This window comes from Papio anubis, chromosome 1, assembly GCF_008728515.1.
Source record: "Papio anubis isolate 15944 chromosome 1, Panubis1.0, whole genome shotgun sequence".
Classification (NCBI taxonomy): Eukaryota; Metazoa; Chordata; class Mammalia; order Primates; family Cercopithecidae; genus Papio; species Papio anubis.
In genome coordinates this window covers 72784599-72807489 of record NC_044976.1, presented here as the reverse complement: position 1 = coordinate 72807489, position 22891 = coordinate 72784599, and the positions used below count along the sequence as shown (strand labels likewise).

General features: G+C 36.6%; 1 protein-coding gene across 9 annotated transcripts in view; it reads right to left on the bottom strand.

Annotated features, from left to right (window-relative positions):
* The window catches only part of LOC101000074 (serine/threonine-protein kinase TNNI3K), a 309317-nt gene that overhangs the window by 93145 nt on the left and 193281 nt on the right, over positions 1–22891 (bottom strand). For all 9 annotated transcript variants that reach the window (XM_021943016.2, XM_017962538.3, XM_009211007.4 and 6 more), the window contains 3 exons: positions 8977–9029; positions 8605–8657; positions 5514–5646 (listed from right to left, as the gene is read on the bottom strand). In XM_021943016.2, coding sequence (XP_021798708.1) covers positions 5514–5646; positions 8605–8657; positions 8977–9029 — 239 coding nt within the window. The remainder of the gene's footprint in view (positions 1–5513; positions 5647–8604; positions 8658–8976; positions 9030–22891) is intronic.

Sequence of the window (22891 nt, the reverse complement as noted above, 5' to 3'; positions counted from 1 at the left end):
TCATAAAATCTTTGTCCATGCTTATGTCTTGAATGGTCTTGCCTAGATTTTCTTCTAGGGTTTTTATAGTTTAGCTTTTACATTGGTCTTTAATCCATCTGGAGTTAATATTTTTATAAGGCATAAGGAAGGGGTCCAGTTTCAGTTTTCTGCATATGCCTAGCCAATATTCCCAGCACAATTTATTAAATAGGGAATCCTTTCCCTATTGCTTGTTTTTGTCAGGTTTGTCAAAGATCAGATGGTTATAGATGTGTGGTCTTATTTCTGAGTTATCTATTCTCTCCCATTGGTCTATGTGTCTGTTTTTTGCTTACCAGTACCATGATATTTTGGTTATGTAGTCTTATAGTGTAGTTTGAAGTTGGATACCATGATGCCTCCAGCTTTGTTCTTTTTGCTTAGGATTGTCTTGGCTATATGGGCTCTTTTGGTTCCATATGATTTTTTTTTTTCTAATTCTGTGAAGAATGTCAAAGGTTATTTAATGGCAATAGCATTGAATCTATAAATTACTTTGGGCGGTCTGACCATTTTCATGATATTGATTCTTTCTCTCCATGAGCATGGAATGATTTTCCATTTATTTGTGTCCTCTCTTATTTCTTTGATCAGTGGTTTGCAGTTCTCCTTGAGGAGGTCCTTCACTTCCCTTGTTAGTTGTATTTCTAGGTATTTTATTTTCTTTATAGCAATTGTGAGTGACAGGTTCATTCACAATTTGCCTCTCTTCTTGTCTATTGTTGTTGTATAGGAATACTTGTGATTTTTGCACATTGATTTGTATCCTGAGACTTTGCTGACATTGCTTAAAGCTCAATAGGTTTTTGGACTGAGACAATGAGGTCTTCTTGACATAGGATCATGTCATCTGCAAACAGAGACAGTGTGACTTTCTCTCTTCCTATTTGAATATGTTTAATTTCTTTCACTTGGCCTGATTGTCCTGGCCAGAACTTCCAATACTATGTTGAATAGGAGTAGTGAGAGAGGGAATACTTGTCTTGTGCCAGTTTTCAAGGGGAATGCTTCCAGCTTTTGCCCATTCAATATGATATTGGCTGTGGGTTTGTCATAAATGGCTCTTATTATTTTGAGGTATGTTCCATCAGTACTTAGTTTATTGAGAGTTTTTAACATGAAGGGATGTTGAATTTTATCAAAGACATTTTCTGCATCTATTGAGATAATCATGAGGTTTTTGTCTTTAGTTCTGTTTATGTGATGAATTGCGTTTATTGATTTGCATATGCTGAACCAGCCTTACATCATGGGGATGAAGCCAACTTGACTGTGGTGGATAAGCTTTTTGATGTCCTGCTGGATTTGGTTTGCCAGTATTTTATTGACAATTTTTGCATCAATGTTCATCGGGGATATTGGTCTGAAGTTTTCTTTTTTTGTTGTATCTCTGCCAGGTTTTGGTATCAGGATGATGCTGGTCTCATAATAGGGATTAGGAAGGAGTCCTTCCTTTTCAATTGTTTGGAATAGTTTCAGAAAATAAGGTACCAGCTCCTCTTTGTACCTCAGGTAGAATTCAGTTGAAATCCTTCTGGTCCTGGGCTTTTTTTGGGGTTGGTAGGCTATTTATTATTGCTTCAATTTCAGAACTTAATATTGGTCTATTCAGGGATTCAACTTCCTGGTTCAGTCTTGCAGGGGTGTACATATCCAGGTATTTATCCATTTCTTCTAGATTTTCTAGTTTATTTGCATAGAGGTATTTATAGTATTTTCTGGTGGTTGTCTGTATTTCTGTGGAGTCAGAAGTATATCCTCTTTATCATTTTTTATTATGCCTATTTGATTATTCTCTTTTCTTCTCTATTGGTCTAGCTAGTGGTCTATCTATTTTATTAAATTTTTCAAAAAAAAAAAAAACCACCTCGTGGATTCACTGATTTTTTGAAGAGTTTTTTTGTGTCTCTATATCCTTCGGTTCACTCTGATGTTGGTTAGTTCTTTTCTTCTGCTAGTTTTGGTGGTTGTTTTCTCTTGGTTCTCTAGTTCTTTTAGTTGTAATGTTAGGACATCAATTTGAGATCTTTCTAGCTTTTTGATGTGGGCATTTAGCGCTATAAATTTATCTCTTAACACTGCTTTAGCTGCATCTCAGAGATTCTGGTATGTTGTCTCTTTGTTCTCATTGGTTTCAAGGAACTTCTTGATCTCTGCCTTAATTTCACTTTTTTACCCAGGATTCATTCACGAGCAGGTTGTTCAATTTTCATGTAGTTGTGCGATTTTTAGTGAGTTTCTTAATCTTAAATTCTAATTTGATTGTGCTGTGGCCTTAGAGACTGTTCGTTATGATTTCAGTTCTTTTGCATTGGCTTAGGAGTGTTTTACTTCCAATTAGGACATTGATGTTTTTAAGAGTAATATTTACAATAGCATCAAGAGACACAAAATAAATAGAGATAAGTATAATAAAAGTTATGCAAGGTTTGCATGCTAAAATATGTAATGTATGAAATTTAAGAAGACCTAAGTGAAGATAGAGATAAACCATGTTTATTGAGGAGAAGACTAACATGGTTAAGGTGTTCATTCTTCCCAAATTGATGTAATAATTCAATGCAATCGAATCAAATTCCAACAAACTTTTTATAGGAATATAGACAAGCCAATTCTAAAATTTATATGGAAAAGCAAAAAACTCTAAATGGCCAGAACCTTTTTAACAAAGAAGAACTAAGTTGGAGGATTCACATTACTTAATTACACGACTTATTATAACATAGTAAGATAGTGTGGTATTGATTTAAGGGTAGACACATGATCAATGAAACAGAATAGAGTTGGAAATAAATGCATACATACATGGTCAACCGATTTTTGAAAAATGTATCAAAATAATTTAATAAGAAAGGATAATATTTTTGAAAAATTATGCCAAAAAATTGGACATCTATATTAAAAAAACAAATGAACAAACCAAAGAATAACAAGTTCAACCCAAACTGGGTACTTTAAAAAAATAAGAACTCAAAATACATCTTATAAATATAAAACCTAAACCTGCAACACTTCTATAAAAAAATAGGAGGAAGTTTTTATGGCTTTGAGTAAGGCAAAAATATTTTAGATAGGATACAAATTGATTTAAAATTTTGGTAAGATGGATTTCATTGACATTAAAATTTCATTTTGCTCTTTGAAAGACGTTGCTCAGAATACAAAAAGGCAAGCCACGTATTACAGGAAAATCCTTGCAAAACATGTAGCAGATAAAATCCTTTTCCTTATAATCCCTATAATCTAAGAAGTCTTACAACTAAATGATGAGACTTTTTAAGCAAACGTTTCACAAAAGAAATATGGATACCAAATAAGCACATAAAAATGTCAATATTTCTAGTCATTGGAGAAATGTAAATATCACAATGATGTTCCCCACTCAAATGGCTAATATATACATATATATTTAAAAACAGACAATTCAAAGTGCTGGCAAGGATGTCAACTGAAATTCTCACCGACTACTGTTGGAAATTCATAACGGTACAGACACCTTGGAAAAACTCTTGTTATAACATGTAGTAATCCATCTGTTACTCATTTATCCAATGGAAATGAAAACAACCACACAAAGGCCTCAATTATTTGAGCAGATTTATTCTTAATTTCTCTAAAATGAGAAGAACTCAAATAGTCATGAACTTCTGTATGCATAAACAAATCATGGCACATCTATAATATGAAATATTACACAGGAGTGAAAAAGAATAAATTACTGATAAATACGGCAACATGATTCCATTTATATGACATTGGTATATAGGCAAGCTTATCTGGACAGAAATGAGCTCATTGGTTGCCAAGGGCTGGAGGTGTGGGAAGTGGATTGATCCCAAACAGGCACTGGGAACTTTTTGGAGTGATAGAAATGTTCTACATCTTGATTGCAGTTGTGGTTATACAGCTGTATATATTTATTAAAACTCATTGAAATGTTAACCTAGCAAGGTAAATTTTACTGCATATATATTATACCTAAATAAACCTGATTTTTAAAAAGACTATTGCAATGGTTTAAATGATGGTGGTGGATGATGGTAAGTGGTAGAGAAACCCATGTATTAGAAGGTAAAATCAACAGGGCCAGGTTAATGGACTGACACAGGGGATGAGGCAAAAGGAGCTGTATTTCTTTCTTATGAAAAAATGCCACAGTACATTTAAAATTATAATCAGTTTTCTGTATATCCATCAATCTTATCAGGATGCACACTCTAAGAGGTAGAGAGAAGGAAGGACATCAGAACAAGACCTTACAAATGGCAATGTTGTTTCAGCTCAAAACAGAGTCCACACATCCACACTGTAATAAGGGCTAAGTCTAATTTAAAACTATAGAAAATATGTAGAGAAAAATTAGGACAATTACATCACCATTATGCTAAACAAACTATGCACAGAGCACATAACCTATGAAAAGCACTCTGCTATGCAGAGTGTAATTAAAAGACCATATGGTAGCTTGGGGAAAAAAACTCCAAAATAGAGTATGAGATGAGATGAGATGTGGCTTCCTCTCTGTACATGAGACTCATAAATATTTTGATCTTGGTCAAGACTTTTAACTTGTTAAAAGGGATGTTTAAGTAACATCTCTTTTGACTTTATCCTTCTTATATAATGTTATAGGGTGGCCATTAGGAGATTACAATATAATTATTTAAACATTACTTATGATTACATTTGACAACTACTTTACAAGTGTGCTAAGTTTTAGGGATGCAAAGTCCTTAAGGAGATTTGTCTAGTGTGACAAGATATGAAAGCAATCCAAATGCAATTGAGAGATAGATGCAAATGAAGTTTACTTTAAACCTAAAATATGCGTATATTCTACCTGTGATTAGATTCCTCACCTTCACTTTCTACATGTAAGCAAAGCATAATGTGTATCATCAATGAAAGCCAGACTCACTGCATGCTCCATTTTTAGAATGTATCTATATATAGAGAGAGATAGATACATATATATAGATAGATACATATATAGACACATACACACACACACACACACACACATAATACAAAAATGTTAAGAAAACCAATCTTCTTTTTTATGATGTGAGGTAAGCAGAGAGCAGCCCTAATAGGTTATTTCTGTGTTACTACTTTCTTATCCCTATATACATGTTAAAAGGGCAATTCTAAAATCTAATCTCAAAAAATAAATATCACATTGTCCACCTTATTTGCCCTCACATGCCACATGATCGTAGTTATTTGCTTGTTTTATTAACAATCAATAAGTCAAGTCCTAAACTTTAATATATATTTATACCTGCATTTCTGTGTGTCTGGGTCTGAAATCACGGTTAAGTCATCAAATTTTCTGGGTTGGGCACACACCTTAAAACAATCTGAGATTGTTTGCTTACTTCCTCTTTTGCCATCTCACTGAGACTAATCATTTTGTGAAAAAAAATTCTTGAAGTTATAAAAATCCAGTGAACTTTGTCAAACAGGAAAACTTCAATTGTAGCGTGTCTTACCTGGCTTGAGATGAGCGAATGGAATTTCGCCAGTGAGAATTTCCCACAGACACAGAGCGTAGCTGAAGACGTCTGCTTTGATGGTGTACCGAGTGCACTGCGTGAACACCTCAGGAGCCATCCAACGGAGGTTCTGCACATCAAGAAACATCCACAAGCCATTTACCAAGTGTTTGGTTCCTCCGCTGCAGAGTAGCATTCTTCTCAGTGAGAATTTGCTGTGTTCTCCCGATGCTCTCAAAAGGCATAAATATAAATTAACATCCATACATATTGCCCTCAATGTGTATAATCAACACATTTATACATACACAGTGTGTTTACTGTGGCTGTTCAGTTCCTCAAAGGGCATTTTTTAATCATTGGAAGATCATAAAATTCATAATTCTTCCTAAAACATCACACCAGTAATTAATCATCAAGTAACTCTGCCTCTGATACAATGAGAGGCAGTATCATTTTTTTAAAATCTATAAACGTCTTTCTCCCTTAGAAGCCTTCAAGGTTCAGAATAGCCAACCATGGATTCTTCTAGGGACCCTATGTCTCCCTGGGAGTGAATCACACTCTGTGGGAGGCACCTCCTGCAAGTCTTCAGGTTGTAATTTAGGAAGTTACTAAATTAGGCCCATAAATAGTGCGCTCATGGCTGAGGAGAGAAATGGCTCCAGAGGAGTGCCCAGAATATTCCTATGAAGTAGATTTATCACTGGCAGGAGCAGGTCTGTCTTACTTTCTCTGCCCAGATGTGCTATTTATGAATGCTGTTTGTGCAATATCCTGAAAAGGAAGCCCATAAAATATTACAAGTCCCTTCATGCAAAGTTCTAGCCTCTGTTTTGATGAAATTATGTACATTCTTTTCATTTGTGACTTCCCATTTTTCAGTTAAAAAAAATTAGTTTCCATTTTGGGATGCAAATGCATAAATTCAGTTGATTTCTAGTTTAGGGCACAGAACACTGGGTTTTGAGTTAGGAGATGAAAATTCTAGTTCTGGCTCTACCACTTACTGAACAGCTCTGGGCAAGTCTCCTGTTTCCTGGACCTCAGATTCCTCAAGGACAAAGCAGAGGAGCCACACCCTCCCAGTTCTAAATCCCCATGGCACCTTATCTTACTAATAAACTTTGCTAAACACTTTTAAATATCCGTTGAAGGAAACCATTATTCTTTTATCACTGTTACCAAAATCTTGTGTGTAATGTTGGTTGCTAATTTTTTTGAAATGTACACCTTATTTTGAAACCAAGCATAGTTACAGCTTTCCAATAATATCTTTATTCTTATTATGGTGCTCATATGCAATTTTTCTGCATAAGCTTCCACATTCCAGAGAACCTCCATTTTTATAGCAAATTATGCATTGTGTCACAACATTGTATATGTGGGAGCAGGTACACAGTATGCCCGTTTTTGCACAGAGGGGTCATAGAGTGATTAGATAACATACATAAAGCCCCAGAACTAATAAGAAACAAAACAGCTTTCAAAATAAATTTCAAATTAACTCTCTTATTCTAGCAGCATAGTCTTTAAGCACAGCACTAATTTATTTATTAGCACTAATTTATTTATTTATTAGTGCTGTGCTTAAAGACTATGCTGCTAGAATAAGAGAGTTAATATTACCTGCTGTTGGTTAAATTCAATGTAATTACATTCAACAAAAGTTTATTTAGTTGGAGAGTCTCAACTAACTGCCTTTTAGAATTATGTGGGGGAATTTTTAAAAGATGCAGTTACTCAAGATCTATCTTAGGCCAATAAAATCATAATTTCTAGGGATCAGATTCAGGTACTATGCTTAAAAAAGTTTCTAAACTTATTTTAATGTGCACCTAGGGTTGAGGACCACTAATTTAGCTGCCTGTATGTCCCATGTCTTGGATGAGCTTTGTGTCCTGCCAAAAGATCACTCATTGTTCCCACCTCCCTCACCTCATAAACTGCCACTTTCCTCCTTGATCACCTCACTCCGGCCACGCTGACTTTGAACACACCAAGAACTTTCCTGCCCCAGGACCTCTGCACTTACTATTGCCCCCACCTGCATAGCTCTCCCCCCATGTAGATTACTCCCATGTCAGGCCTCTTATTAAATGTTAACTTTTTCCTTCATCCTATCTAAATGGCATCCTCATCACCCTCCATTCATTTACTCTGCTTTCATTTTTCTTCATAACACTCATCACTGCCTGAGATATATTTTGTTAATTTGTCCAGTATTTATCCCCTTCCAGTAGAACATTAGCTCCATAGGAACGAGAACTTAGTTGATGTTGCAAAGAATGAATCAGAAGAGGGGACTGGAGTTACAAGCCTGTTGTGATACTAGTCCAGAAAAGAAATGATGAGAATCTGAACTGAAGCAGCAAGAAATGAGAGGTTTAAGAGGTTAAGATGAACTTAAAGAAGAAAAGAAAGAGACATCCAGAAAAGGTGACTGAGTGTAAGCAGAAGCAGGAAAGGGAAGGAATGAAAAATTACTCCAGGCTTAGGTAATTAGTTATCACAAGTAGTCCAGAAAGAGAAGTCTACTTTTTTTCAGGGGGAGGGATTGGGGAGAGTAAAGGAGAGGGCAGGTAATGAATTTAATTGCAGACATTTTGAGTACAATTATCCTTGCTTGAGATATTATAATTTATATTTTACTTAAACATTAATACTTGGATATACCACTTATTACCTTACAATGGTAAAGTGGAGAACGATGAATAGTTAATAGATGCTGATGAACTACTAATTTTATAGTGAGTTCCCTATTAAATGTTAACTCCACTATAAGTAGTTAGGTGATCTAAATATGAAATGATCCATGCCCACCACGTTCTTTTCAGTTACATTTGAAACATGTTCTATAGTATTTTATCCATAATGTTTTCCAAATATATATCTTATCTATTTTTCTAGTAGAACCTTGAGATAGTTATTTTGAAAGCTTACTAAAAATAAAAACATAAGCCATTATCCTGACACTGAGACAATGACATTTCTTCCAGTTAAAACTGTTCTCATCTTATGTCCTCTCACGCTGAGTTTACACATTTTAATTGGTTTATAATTATAGGAAACACAAGCAGCAGCAAACCCCAGGTTGTTTTGTCATGTTGTCTTCATCCAGAGACTGTAGAAATCTTGATTCTGAGGGAAAGAGAAAATAAACCACGTCAAAGGAAATATCTTAAAACCAAGGTCAACAATCACAGCTAAAATTTTGAAACCTCAAGAAACTTCTGTCTTTTTCAAATTCTCACTTCCCTTCTCTTGGCTGGAGATAACAAAGAAGAAAAACTAGAAATAAACGACAGAGTTTCAAAATGTAGGGTCACTGAAATTTGAATGATTTAGAGTAGGATAGCTGTCAGTGTTCAGTGTTCAGTTTCACGGTAGAATATCAGGTGCCCAGTAGGAACAAAATAAAAAAGGATGCCATTTGGGGTATTACTCATGGAAATCTCACCTCCAAAATCTGCCACCACAGCATGCCCGTCCTCATAGAGAAGAATATTGTGACTGTAAAAAAAAAAAAAAGTAGACATTGAGTAAGCTTTGCTATGTCCTAATCTAATTGGTCCCTCAAAGAAGAGGACCATAGACATCATTTGTTTGCCCTAGAGACTAAATTGGCCCCAAAGGGCTAAATCAATTTTTTTTAGTTTTGCTGATTCAAAATAGCTATTTATAAAATGTAATCATGTTTACACTTTATCTAATGTTGAAGGTATAAAGAATTCCTACTTTAGACAAACCCTCTAAACTTGTCAAAAAGACCCATCAGCTGAAGATCAGTTTCTCAGCTCCTTGAGGCTCATTTGCTAACACAATTGTGGTTACAAGGAAAGAGTGAAAAGCATCATGGGCCTATTAGAGTCCGAGCAAGAGAATCAGCTTGCTGGAACCCTAGGCACAAGGACAGTTCAAGACAAGGCCTGAAATGAATGTAGCAAAAGGATTCTCTATGGAAAATGCCATGATCAATACATTCTAGATACAATCTCAGCACAAAGGAGTGTTTTGAGATCTGTGAAATGATGCCAACTAAACCACTTTTTAAGGGTTTGAGGAGAATAGCATAAAGGTCACCAAAGTCCCCCTTCAACCAAGAATTCAAGTTAGATTAAGAACAGTGTCAGAGTAGATCTTAAATGTTCTCACAACACACACAAAAAGGTAGCCATATGAGGTGGATAGATATGTTAATTAGCCTGATTATGGTAATCATTTCACAAGGTATACATAAGTCACATCACCTTGTACATCATATGTATAACTTTTGTTTGTTAATTACACCTCAATAAGGGCAGAAAAAAGAGTGTCCTTTTTAAGAAGTAAATCAAACCTGAGATAGTCCAAGGAGAGGTTACTCTTCCCCAAAATTAGTAAATTTAGTTGTGGACTATCTTACAGACATGCATATGATAGTCCAAGATTGTCTTTGAATGCTTCTTACCATATGTCTTTGATGCTCATTTCACATTTGGCTTGTAAATGAGTCTTTTCAGTATTAGGAGATTGCCGCTGGATTTTTTTTAGTGCATATGGGCTATATTATATTTATTTTATAATAAATTACATAATGTTCCTTTATCCTTAATTATTTTGCTTCATGGTCAAAACATGAAAAACACCACTATTTCTTAATCTTGAGTGAGTCCAATATGATATTGAATCACTTTATATAATTGCTTTCCCACCTTGACTTGACCTTTACAAAAAAAGTTTCTTTTGAACTTCTCTTGTAATTGCTACCGATTTTGTCTTTGGAGTATAGATAATCTTCTTTTAAATTACAGAAAATCTAAAATACATTAAAATCATATTTCTTGTAGTAGCGCGGTGTAGAAGTATTCCAGGATGTCAAACAAAACAGAGACCTCCAACATGATGTCTTTAACAACAAATTACTAATGAATATACATGATGAGAACGAGACTGTCCTGTCAGAGAATGCTACAGCACCAGGAGCTCTCTGGAAGTTCAAATGCAACACAAAAAGTGCATCTACACGCTGTACTACTTGATAGAGTGGGTTAAGAAAGGGATTAGCTTTGAAGTGGGCTTTGAAGAACAGTCAGTTTGTAAGTGTATAAATGTGTGCTGAGACTTTATCATGTGCCAGGAAAATTTCTGTATACTGGAAAACAGTGGTGAACAAGACAGGCAAAGACTGAATTTATACGGTAGTGTAAAGGAGATGAGGCTGGAAGAGACAAAGGGGGAAATGAATTCTAGATTGGGGAAAGATCTTGGCAAAGGGCAAGAATTGGGAGTGTGTGTAGTATGCAATAGGAATTATACTAAAAATGTACTTATTAATCAGTGCATGCTAAAAAATAATGAGAGAATATTTGGGTGAAAGTGGTGTTGAACTGCTAGGGAATTTGAAATTAGAGAACAATTCTGGACTTGATGCAGGATGTCAGAAAGCACTAGTACAGGTTTTTATGTATATATTTTAATACTCTGAAATCACAGACTGGTATTTCCAAATAACTTTAGAATGCAGTTACCAAATGACTAAAGTGCGAAGGTAGAGTAGAAAAAAGAAAGCAGTGGAGTGGATCCATCAAAACATCTGAGAGAAGTGTCTATATCTGGGAGCAGTTTAAATATTAGAGGCTAAAAGACAATGACAACAATAACAGCAGCAACAACAACAAAGATAACCTCCAAAATTCTAGCTTGGCCTTCTGACTACAAAGCAATAATATACACAGTGAGAAAGAGCCAGAAAACCTGGCAACTTTTATGAATAGAATAGTGGCTTACTTGGGAGTTTGTGGAACTTGAGTCAGAGTTATGCTTGGGAAGATTAGACGCACCTGATAAACAACTATAACATTTATCATATTGAAGTCACATTCAAAGTGAACTCTTATGTTTAAAAAACAGTAACAAGTCAAACAAAACACAAGATGCAGTGACAGTTTAGGAACACAGGACAATGCGAGTTCATAGCAATAAATGGGTCTAAATGTCAAAAAGGATGCCATGAAAGTGACTGCAGAATGAGACTTAGCAAGTGCTAGAATAAAGTGAAAGTTTCTCTTCACTTCAAGATAGTCTTGGATTTGTCCACTCCTTCTCTAACCACTCAGTAATAATGAAAACTAAATTGTAATACCATCTCTAAGATTCTTTCACTCATTTTTTCCCACTTTGAAGTAAGCTGTGCTTCCTATATGGAGTGAAATTCATGAAGGGGAGCAGGCAGGGTTGAAGCTGAGAGAACCTGTGCCAATCAGTCATAGTGACCTAGCTTCAGTGGGCATCACACCCAGAGTCAAAGCCTCTAGAGTCAGGGAGGTTGAGTGAAGGGTCAGCAATGTCAGGTTTGAGGATACCAGGGAAGGAGAAGAGCTTGGAGCTGAAGCCAGCTAGGACAACAGAGCTGGTGCAATTATTATTAAAGATGAGTTCAAGAGTTTATTACTGAGAGATGTCATGAGCTACAAGTTTGGAGCAGTGTAAAGATTGTGGGAATGTAGAAGCAGTGGCACAGAGGGTGGCAGTGCAGAGAGAAGGGAGTAAATATTGAGTGAGGGTCTCCTGTGAGCAGGCACTGGTGTTTTCAACGTTTTTCCATTCCTCATGGAGCCACTATGGAGATGGTATTAGCATACCTATTTTACAGATGGATAATTGAGGCTAGAGAGGTGAAATCAGTGTCCCTTACCATAGCTGGAAAGAGGTGGAGCCAGGATTCAGTCTCCAAAACTTTCTTGTTTTAGGAGAAGCTGATTCTCATACCAACCATACCCAAAGGAGGAGTCAGGACTGCTATAATTAGATGTCTGGAAATAAATGCCAGAAATCTTGTTTGGGTGAAGTCAGGCCTACCAGCTAGTGCCCAAAATACCTGTTTTCAATATGTTACTGTAAGGTGATGAGACTGAAATCAATAAGCTAATTAGAAATAAATCTAATATACCTCTGTTCCACCAAGGCAAAGCAGGCAAAGACTAACTTTTCTCCCTTCAAGAGATTGGACACTATGTCATAGGCTCTTTAAAGAAATGTAGGCAAAGGAAGCATAATCACTGCAAACATGGAAAGTGCAGTTTGACCTGGGAAGTAAGCCAGGCACATGAAGAGGGTCAACACCAGGGAGACAATCATCAGGATCAGGAGAGAGAAATAGAAGGGTGATGGGAATTCTCAGACTTCTTTTCCTTCAAAAGATCACCCAAGAGGTTTATTTACAGCCATTTGCTCTTCTATAAAATCTTGAGAGAGAAAGACAGTCCTCTGTTATACATGATGCTGCAGAGTATATTCATGAGCATTGTAACATTCGTGGAAACAGCCCCATGAGTCAGATCCTTCTAATTTGAATCTGACAAATCAGAAAATTTTGATTTGATTTGACAGATGAGCAAACCTGTCAGTAGTTAGTTGAGCTAGTGTCTCAGCCCTTACCTTTGAGGTCAAGGAAAATAGTTAACTTATACTATAATATACAAACATGTACACATAAGGTGTGCACATGCATGTGTGCACACACGCACACATACATACACTTGCATCTTAAACTCTCCAGAAGCATCTTTTAGGGTGAAGAGTCACTGAGGAATGCTTTTTAGATAACAGAGAGTTTGGTAAAGACAATTAAAGGAATTTAAGTAGATAAAAGTCAACAAGTCCTTTATGCTTAAGGTAATTTTTAGCATTTCTGCATTTACCATTTTGATTTCATCTAAATAAATGTGATTTCTATACTCCACGCTGTTTGCTCACTTGCAATTTTGTTGTGTCAAGTGAGGCTTAAGCTCAGAAGCAAGTTGTTTAGTTCATAAGCATGCCCAGCCAACCTTGCAGTGTCAGCAGCTCAGAAGGCTTTATTGCTCCTTTTGATCACCCTGCTTTATAGGAGATATGATATGCTAGAAGTGCATTTACTAATCTGGAGATCTGAACAAATCTCTACATTTTACTGTAACTTATCTCCTTTCATCTCTTGCCCCTCAGTCTCCTTGGCTTCTTGCCCCAGATGGTAGGACTTGGGTTGAAGTTCTAGCTCAACCAATTTCTGACTCAGTTTACTGTCTCTGCTGTGAAGGCTAAGTTCTGTGCTGGAAATTGCAGTGTATGCCTTCAGAAAGACAGTGTGGTCTGATTGGGAATGAAATACAAACTGAAAGAACGATTAAGTTACATAATCTAAAATTTAAAGTGGTTTGCATTCTGAGATACCTAGAAAATAATATAGTGAATGTAAGAATTTATTATAAAACGGATCATTAACCAAGTAGAAAAAAATAGTCTTAAGAAATACGAGGAACAGGAGGTACTACATAGAAAGAGGACCTAGAGTCAGAAGACAAATCAATACCTAGTTTTTGCTATTACCAGTACTGTGATTTTGGCCAAATTATAACACTTTAACTTTTTGAGACTCCTTTTCTCATCTTCAAAAATTGTAAGAGGAATGAAGAAAATGAAAAAGAGATAGATGGAATTTGGTAAATTCTGAAATGCTAAATAAGTATTAGCTATTATTAATATACATAATACCTAGCTTACAGCATGTCTGTACAACTTAAGTGCAAACGCACTGTTGTAAACAATAAAGCCGTATACATTAGGTATTAAGTAATGAATCTTGGAAGCAAAGTGTTTTCTGACTCAAAACTCACAATAGAGACAGACTTTACTGTGGAATATTTCAAGTCACTCTTAGCCCTAGAGAGTCTCTTTTCCATCCACTCTTATTGTCTAATTCTCCAAAACTATTTCTGCTTTGATTGAATGACTGTGTTTCACCTAAAGGAATCTTTGTTCCCCTGACTGCACTGATACCACAGTATTTGGATTTGGTTCTAGCTTTGTCTTTTACCATGAAGCAAATGATTTGAGTCAATTGTTTATGTAACAGAAGTGAGTATTTATCTCTTTGAAGTGTCTGTCTTTCACAGATTACTCCACAATAATGTTCTCTTAACCTTAACAATGCATGCACTTAGTGGAATACAAAATATAACTGAGGGCAAGATTTACTTCATCCAAATAAGCGACGTGAATAGAATCCATGCTCTGACCTTCAGTTCTTTCTTCCTCAGTAACACAGTTCACGTTCAGAGATGAATAAGGTGTTTGCAATGTGGTGTCTGCATATGTGTGTGTTGTGTTTAAATCTTATAAATGTTTTCTCCAGATTTCTTTTAACCAAAAGTGAATGGAAGTTAAATTCTGTTGGTTCCTTTCTACAAAATAAAATTTTCCCCAACCTCAGAACTGAATTAATTTAATGAAGTCATTATGTAAGGATCATGGGTCTTTTCATTTTAATTGCCTGTATTGAAAATTTACCTAAAGCGCTCAAATGATTCATAATCAGTTGGTTATGCACTGTAGTCCAATACTAATTGTCACTATTAATCAGACTGGCCTGATTATTAGACCATTTTCCAATTCTGATTTTCTTTCAGAGCTGGACTGAAGTTCATGGTGGCCTTAGAAGGATCAAGGTGACTTGCTACTTTCACTCTGCTACCATTAGGAGTTCTTTTAAGTCACTTAAAAATTCATAAATATTAATTCATTTTTTCTGAATTACAGAGCCATGTAATTGCCTATGTCAGTCGTTACTAACAAAACTAGTGTAAGGGCACCATGGCCAACCTCTCAGCGTCCTTATTTGAAGAGATGACAACCCCCAGAAGTGTAGGCTTAATAACACAACTGCAATGCTTCCCAGGCTTCCTATAAGCCACTGTTTTCTGATGTATCCCTGAAGGTGATTAACTCACATGATTAAAGACACATGGCTATCGGCATGCCTGGAAGCATTCCAAGGGTTAAATCAGTGGAAGCAATTAGGCTTCATTTTCAATCTCATCACACTGTGAAAGTCATTAGTTTACAAACACATCTGCCTGACAGGCAATCATTCAAACCTGATGCTGAGGAGTCCTGGTCTTCTGATCTGCTGGCTGCCACACTTTGCCCTTAGAGCTGCGTGATAGCTCAGGACTCTCTTCCTGCCACAGACCTTTCTGGGGAGTCTCACCTTGGTGACCTTCAGAATAGGCAACTACATTTTTCTCTTCTCTTGAGTCTTACTTGAAAACCCCTCATGAACTTTTGGCAGCTGCCACTGCCAAACTCAGTGGGATACCTGAACATAAGACTCCCATACACTGAACTGATTCCAATTTGTTTCAAGGTGCTGACTAGACCCTTGAAGTGCAATTCACATCCACTTACTTTGGATCTTTGTACCCTTTCCTAAAAAACTCTTCCAAGTCATCTAGATCAGTTCCTTGTAGTCGCAAATATAGTCTCATATGCTTCCTATTTTGGTCTTTTTCTTATCTGATTCTATCTATCTATCTATCTATCTATCTATCTATCTATCTATCTATCTATCATCTACCTACCTATCTAATCTCTGCTTCTTACATAGCTAGGTAACAATTGTTGATCATAAAGTCATTATCTTCTTGAGGACTACTGCTAGAGGTCCTGGTTTTGAGCCCCAGGATAACAGAGACAGTACCTTTGGGCTCAGGGAGATTAGCTCCTTATTCATGTATGTTATGTGGTAACTGGACTATCAGGAAATACCTGAGTCTGTTACACAATTTGGGCTGCAGATAGAAGCATGATAACAATTGTACAGTAACATGAGAAATCACATACTTTAAGTTCATAGCCAAATAAAGCCTCACCAGACATTCTGTTTTTACAGAGATAGGGGGGTCTCACTCTGTTGCCCAGGCTGAAGTGCTGGAGTACAGTGGTGTGATCATAGCTCACTGTAACCTCGAACTCCTGGGCTCAAGAAATCCTCCCACCTCAGCCTCCTGAGTAGCAAGGACTACAGGCACACACCACCATGTTTGGCTAATTTTTGAACATTTTGCAGAAATGAGGTCTCAATATGTTACCCAGGCTAGTCTTGAACTCCTGCCCTCAAGCAATCCTCTCGCCTTGACTTCTCAGAGCACTGAGATTACAGGCATGAGCCCCTGCATCAGGCCACTTCACCCTACATTCTTGACACCTCCATGTACCTTGGGGCCTAACATAAACTACTTCAGGATTCCTACCATGTCCAGAAGAATTCTTCTCAAGATAAATGAAGCCTACGGAAGTCTGTTTTTCAGACTTTATCAGGGCACTCCCCTCCTTACCAAAGGCCAGAGAACCTCAAGTGTAGGCTTTCCTATTAATCTCTTTGAAGGCAGTTCTTCACTACAAATACAAATTGTAATTTTATTGTTTTATGATGCCAGAAAACAACCCTAGTTTGACTTCACACAGATTGCCTTGAAATTCCTCGTTCTAAAGAATCCTTGGTTCTTTAGAGGAGGCATGCAAGTGAAGAGCCATGTTGACCGTTCAATAGCTCCCAATACTCATCCAGGAATAGCAATATACAGATCTTAAACATAATCTAGGTTAGAGAAAAGGAATTTACCAAAGCCCCGATCATGACTTCTAAACATGGAAAGCCTAATTTCAGTGAACTCTTGGAAACCATGGAAACTGAAAACTCCAATAAATGCAAAGGATTGTAGAACCTTGATTTGTCCTAAAACAAACTTCAACCTGTCAGTAGAAGTATATTTGAAGGCTTACCTCTAAAGCTAGTGGATTTGTCCCATTGCCAGTGGGATTGAAGAGGTGGATTATAAGATTTGTATTGTGGTTAAACCCATTTATTGAGGGTATTGTGAAAAAAACTCATACTCTTCACTTACTATTTGCTCAACACCATAAAAAGCAAGTGGAAGAATGATAATGACTGAATAAATCTAACCACATACATGTATGATATTGATTCTGAGGTTTCTATGAGCAAGTGCTCTAGAATAAACAAGCAAATATAATTTTCATTTCTGTGTATGGTTATAGTCATTTCTTATTCATTTTAACGTGGTATAATCTTATGAAGAATCTTAGGTATGCAAACTGCAAAATGTAACATTTTTGAATGCTGAAGTGACAATCAAGGTAACAACACAGGAAATGACAGCTATGAATTCATTACATATAATTTGTTTTCTTTTTAATTTAAAATTGAGAAAGGGAGGAAGGATATTGGAACAAAATTGGTAATTTTTCTTCATAGAGACTAACATTTCTCTAGTGCATTGGTACTGTGGATGAGCAGAGGTTTCTGAATTTCAACAATTGGTTGTGAAACTTGGATTTGGTGGTCACAGGTGAACAGTGTGGGAGATTTTTTCCTATAAAACATATAGTCAAAACTTTAGAGGACAAAGAAGATGGCAAAAGATATGTGACATTTAAGTATGAAAAGGTAATAATTAGCTAGCCTGATTACTGAAATAAAGTCATCAAGCCAAAAAAAAGTAAAGAAGTTTCCAACTTTTGCTCTTTAAGTATTACCTAAATACTGCTTCCTAGCCACCTTTCTGAATATTCAGTTTTGAATATACTAAAAATTACAAAGTCCCTATGCAATCCCTACTCTGTACATAAGCCCTGAAATGCACTGGACATTTGCATGTGATGAGCAAACACAATTCTTCCAAACCAAAGGACAGGCAGGAAAACAATATGAAAGTCTACATAGCATAAATGTAGCAGACAGAAAAAAAGGAGATACAGCAAGCAATATTTTAGAATTGAAAGGAAAAGATCATTAAATGATCCCTTATTCTATGAAGGAAGAATGTGAAGAGATGTTTTTCCCCCCAAGGCCACCCAATCAATCATTTGACAAATAACTATTCTTTTTCCTATATTACTTAGTCTTTTTTTCCCTGAACTGAGGATCTAAGCATGTCTCCAGCCTATGTGAAGTGTGGAGATACAGATGCTAAAGGCACTAACTACAGGGTATCCATTTGTACAAAAGTGTCACTGGATTCTTCTCACTCACATTTAAGAAACCAGATCCAAGACTAACTCTTTGGCAATGTGCCAGGGACCTTCTGAGCACCTATTCAACACCCAGACATAAAAGGTCTGTTAATACTCTCCATCTCTGCGTGTTAAAATTCAATCCTAGACACTAGTGAGGAAGTGAGGGCAACAAAACAAGGCCAGGGAGAGGAGAGATTAAAGGAAAAATTATATGAAAGATGAGTAAGAGAAAAAAAAGATGCCATTGACATTTTGTGTGCCAAGTTTCCTGTTAGAAGACCCTGGTGTAGGTGTACATGTGTCAAGCAGAGGAGGGCTGAGCTTAAAAATAACAGCTGTGAGGAGAGCTGGGTTTTATCAACAAACAAGGTTTTCTGTAGTAAGAAGAGAAGCCTCAGACTTGGGCAACTCCAATAGAGCAGGCGAGACAGCTCTATCTCTGACGAGCAGAGGCTTTGCTCCTGCAGAGCTTGACCTCTAAGGAGTCTTTTCTTCTAACCTCTCAGAAGGAGCCACAAACGAGTGTTTTAAAAAGTATGACTTCAGGGGAATGTGTTTGCAGTTCCTTGCAAAGCAGGGATTTGTTGGTAACTCAAGAAAGGAAACTGCTTTTACCTACTGGACTAATCTGAAACTATAGCTTTTACTATGGTATCTCCATCTCCCCTTAGCGAACACAGGGAAACTAAATGCCCATGTGTCTGCAAAAGGGCAGGTTAAAAATGTATTTAGTCCCATATGCCTTCCATCAAGGACACTTTGAAAATTCACAAGAAATGAACATATCTATTTTTTTTAAACTCACTGAACCATTCAGCGTCTCTTCAGTTGCTGAGAAGAGAAGCTGTTTATTTTTTTCAAGACACCAGATAGTCTATCCCTGTGAGCTAGAAGTATTAGTCACAGGAATGTAAGTTATCAACCATGACGGTTTAGGGCTATTTTAGCTCTAACCCTTCGTCAATGCTATGTGACTGTCCCCAGAATACCCTCTAGCTCCTTCTTGCTTCTCTCCTTCCCTTTGTTCATGGTGTCTCCTCCAAGTTTGAATTTACATCCAACTTTTTTCTAAATAAATATCCCCATATTGCAGGACCCTGCTTGATGATTTCTTCTCATCCCGGCTTTCATAGCATTTGTTTCCAATAAGGTTATAAGCTCTACCAAAGCAAGAACCATGCCAGAGAGTTATTGGTAACCAACGAATTCATACTGAATTAAAATGTATTCCTGACACTGCAGGAGTAAAGGGCAAGAAAGAATGAGAAGAATGGGAGAATTTTATGGGGTGGTTATATTTAGCAGCAACTTTCCCTAGAATTGAATTCTTTAGTTATCAGACCAAATTGTTGTTTCGTATTTTTTATAAATATCCTATTTGTGACTTAATTTTCCCCTTTTAGTGTTACTCCAGGAAAATTCTTATCTATAGGTTTTCTATAAATTCAACATTTACTCAATAAATATTTATGAAATATTTATTTGACTTTTACTACATTGCTGGATATTGTGCAGGACACAGCTTTCCAACAAGCTCACCTTTCCAGTAAAGATGAGAAAATGAGCTGAATAAACACTCTTCACTTTATCCCTCAATCATTGACTGCCATGCTGAAGCCAGGCCCCTCTGTCTGAAGTTCTACTCACACCAATGACTCCTGCCTCATGACCTTCCTGACCAACGTGTTCCTCGTCCTTATTTTAAAACAAACTTGTCTTGCCTGTTGTTTGAATCCTTGCCCAAATATTCTAGCCTGCACCAATTGAGACTAAATGCTTTTAACTATTTTCAGTTCCATACATATGGCACTTAGTATATGTTCTCTCTTCTTACTACCTTTTTTCTCTTTACACATATCTCATATTTCTCCAGGTAGATTAAAACTATTCTTAAGCTACTTTGTATAATTTGTCCCTATCTGAGCAAACTATAGCAGCTCAAGAAACACTATGGTTGTGAAAAATCAATATAGTTACTGATATAACATCTTGACTCTTCAAAGTAACCTTCTGAGAAACATTCTATGTCTCTCTCCCTTTTTTTTTTTTTTTTTTTTTTTTTTTTTTTTGAGATGGACTCTCACTCTGTCATCCAGGTTGGAGTGCAGTGGCAAGATCTCTCAACTCATTGCAGCCTCCGCCTCCTGGGTTCAAGTGATTCTCTTGCCTCAGCCTCTCAAGAAGTGGGGATTTCAGGTGCCTGCCACCATGTCTGGCTAATTTTTATATTTTTATTAGAGATTGGGTTTCACCTGTTGGCCAGGCTGGTCTCAAACTCCTGACCTCAAGTGGTCTGCCCACCTTGGCCTCCCAAAGTGCTGGGATAACAGGTGCAAGCCTCTGTGCACAGCCTCTATTTCTCTCTTCTTTATAATCAATACTCTTAAAGGGTTTACTGCTTCTACATCTTCACTGACCATCCCCTCTTCAATCCACTACAGTCTCATTTTGTCTTTACCACTCCAATAAACCTTTCCAGTGTAAACTATTGTGTGGTTAAAATCCAGTGGAATCTTTTAGGCTTTATATTACACCACATAATGCCTTTGAGCCCTCCTTCTTCTCAATCAAAACTTGTTTCTTTTCTCTTAGTGCAGGATATCACCATGAATTTAGTTACCCAGTTATAAACTGGGGGCCATCCTTGATTCCAAGCTCTTCCTCAGCCCCCTCATAAAATGTCACCATGTCCTAACAATTCTATTTTCAAATCTATTCTAACGTGTCCATTATGCTTTTTAGGTATTACTCAATTCAATAGTGCGCACTTATCTCCACTTGACAAATCAATAATCTAAGACTTTGTCTTCTAATATCTTATTTGTAGAACTACAGGAGCTCTCCTTTCAATGGTAAGCATGATGTTAGGCATTAAGTAATTATAATGATAAGTATTACTCTGTGCTGGGCATAGTTGTAAGCAACATATGTTAACCAGTTTAATGTTCACACAACCCAATGAGATATATAATTATTATGCAATTTTAAATATGAAGAAGGAGGAGATAAGCTGAAGCATGAAAGGATGAATGACTCTGATAGTGTTTAGAAAATCTAATGAGAATGTGTAAGGAGAAATGTGATGTGTAACTAAACAGTTAAACCATATGAAGAAATGTAATCAAAGAAAGGTTAAGCAACTGCAGTATGGTAACACAGCGAGGTACTTTGAATTCCTCATCTCATTTAGTCTCCACAGTATCCTTATATGGTAATATTAATATTTCATCTTTACTACTGAGGTATAAGGTCACACATTTGATAAAGTGTCAGAATTATGATTAGAATCCACATTTTGCTGGTTTCCAAATTCATTTACTTTCCTCCACATATGCTTTGACAGGTCACACAGAATGATTTAAGTAAAGTTAAATTAGAAAGTATGGCCTAGATTTCTAATTTGTTGAATTAATTTGGGAACATCTGTTTTGAATATTGTTTTTAGTGGAAGTAAGGAGAATGAGTGTTAGAAGAGTGCAGTCTATAAGCTACCGAAAGTATGTGCAACAAAGGGCACAAAAATGATGATTAAGGAAAAGTCTGGAACACGGAGAGACAAAAGAAAGAGGGGCCACATGAAGGGGAGAGGTGAGGTGTGTGCGTGTGGGAGGGCTGGGAGGGGAAGCGGTGGTGGAAGCAGCCTGTGGCATCTGAAGGAGGAGATAAGCTGAAGCATGAAAGGATGAATTACCCTGATAGTGTTTAGAAAATCTAATGAGAATGTGTTAATAGAAAATGTGATGTGTGACTAAACAGTTCAACCCTATGCATATTTCATGATGATGTCTTTATGTGATCAGGTTACTCATGAATCCACCAACTGAAACAAAGCCGAAAGTTACCAGTGATTTTATCCAAGTTTACCAAAAGCTGCTGAGACTTTGTATGCATCGTGGAAGTGACACATGATTAGTATTCTAAAGATGTCTACCGGCTATCCAGCACGTTGCTGATACTTTGTATTCTGTACTTTATCCCTGCTGCAGAACATTTCGTTCCTAAAGAATTTAGTGTGTGTGTGTGTGTGTGTGTGTATGTGTGTGTGTTTGTCTTGATTTATGTATAGCTGTTCTATTTAACTCCATGGTAATGGAAACAAGAATCTTATAAAGATTACCCACATACCCTGTATAGTCAAGAAAACAAATGAAAACATTAATTTCAGTGGCTGGTCTCCAGCAGATGATGAGTTGAAGTGGCCCTAAACTCAGGCACTTGAAGTTTGGTTAAAGAGCTCTTGTGGAATGTGGAAAGAGTAAGGGACTGTGAAGTGGAGACTTGGGTTCAAATATCAGCTCTGCCATTTAGTTCACTGAGTGATCCAGGAGAAGAAATTAATTGACTGAGCTTCACATTTCTCTTCTTTAGCAATGTGAGATTTTTAATAAAGAAGAAATGAAATAATACTTGTGGAAAAAATCATCTATCTTAAACCTGACATATAGTGTTTTCTCAATAAAGAAATAAATAATGGAAATCAAATACCTGCATTGGAGAATTAACTGGTTGCTTTCTAATAGGATAGAAATTAAAAAAAT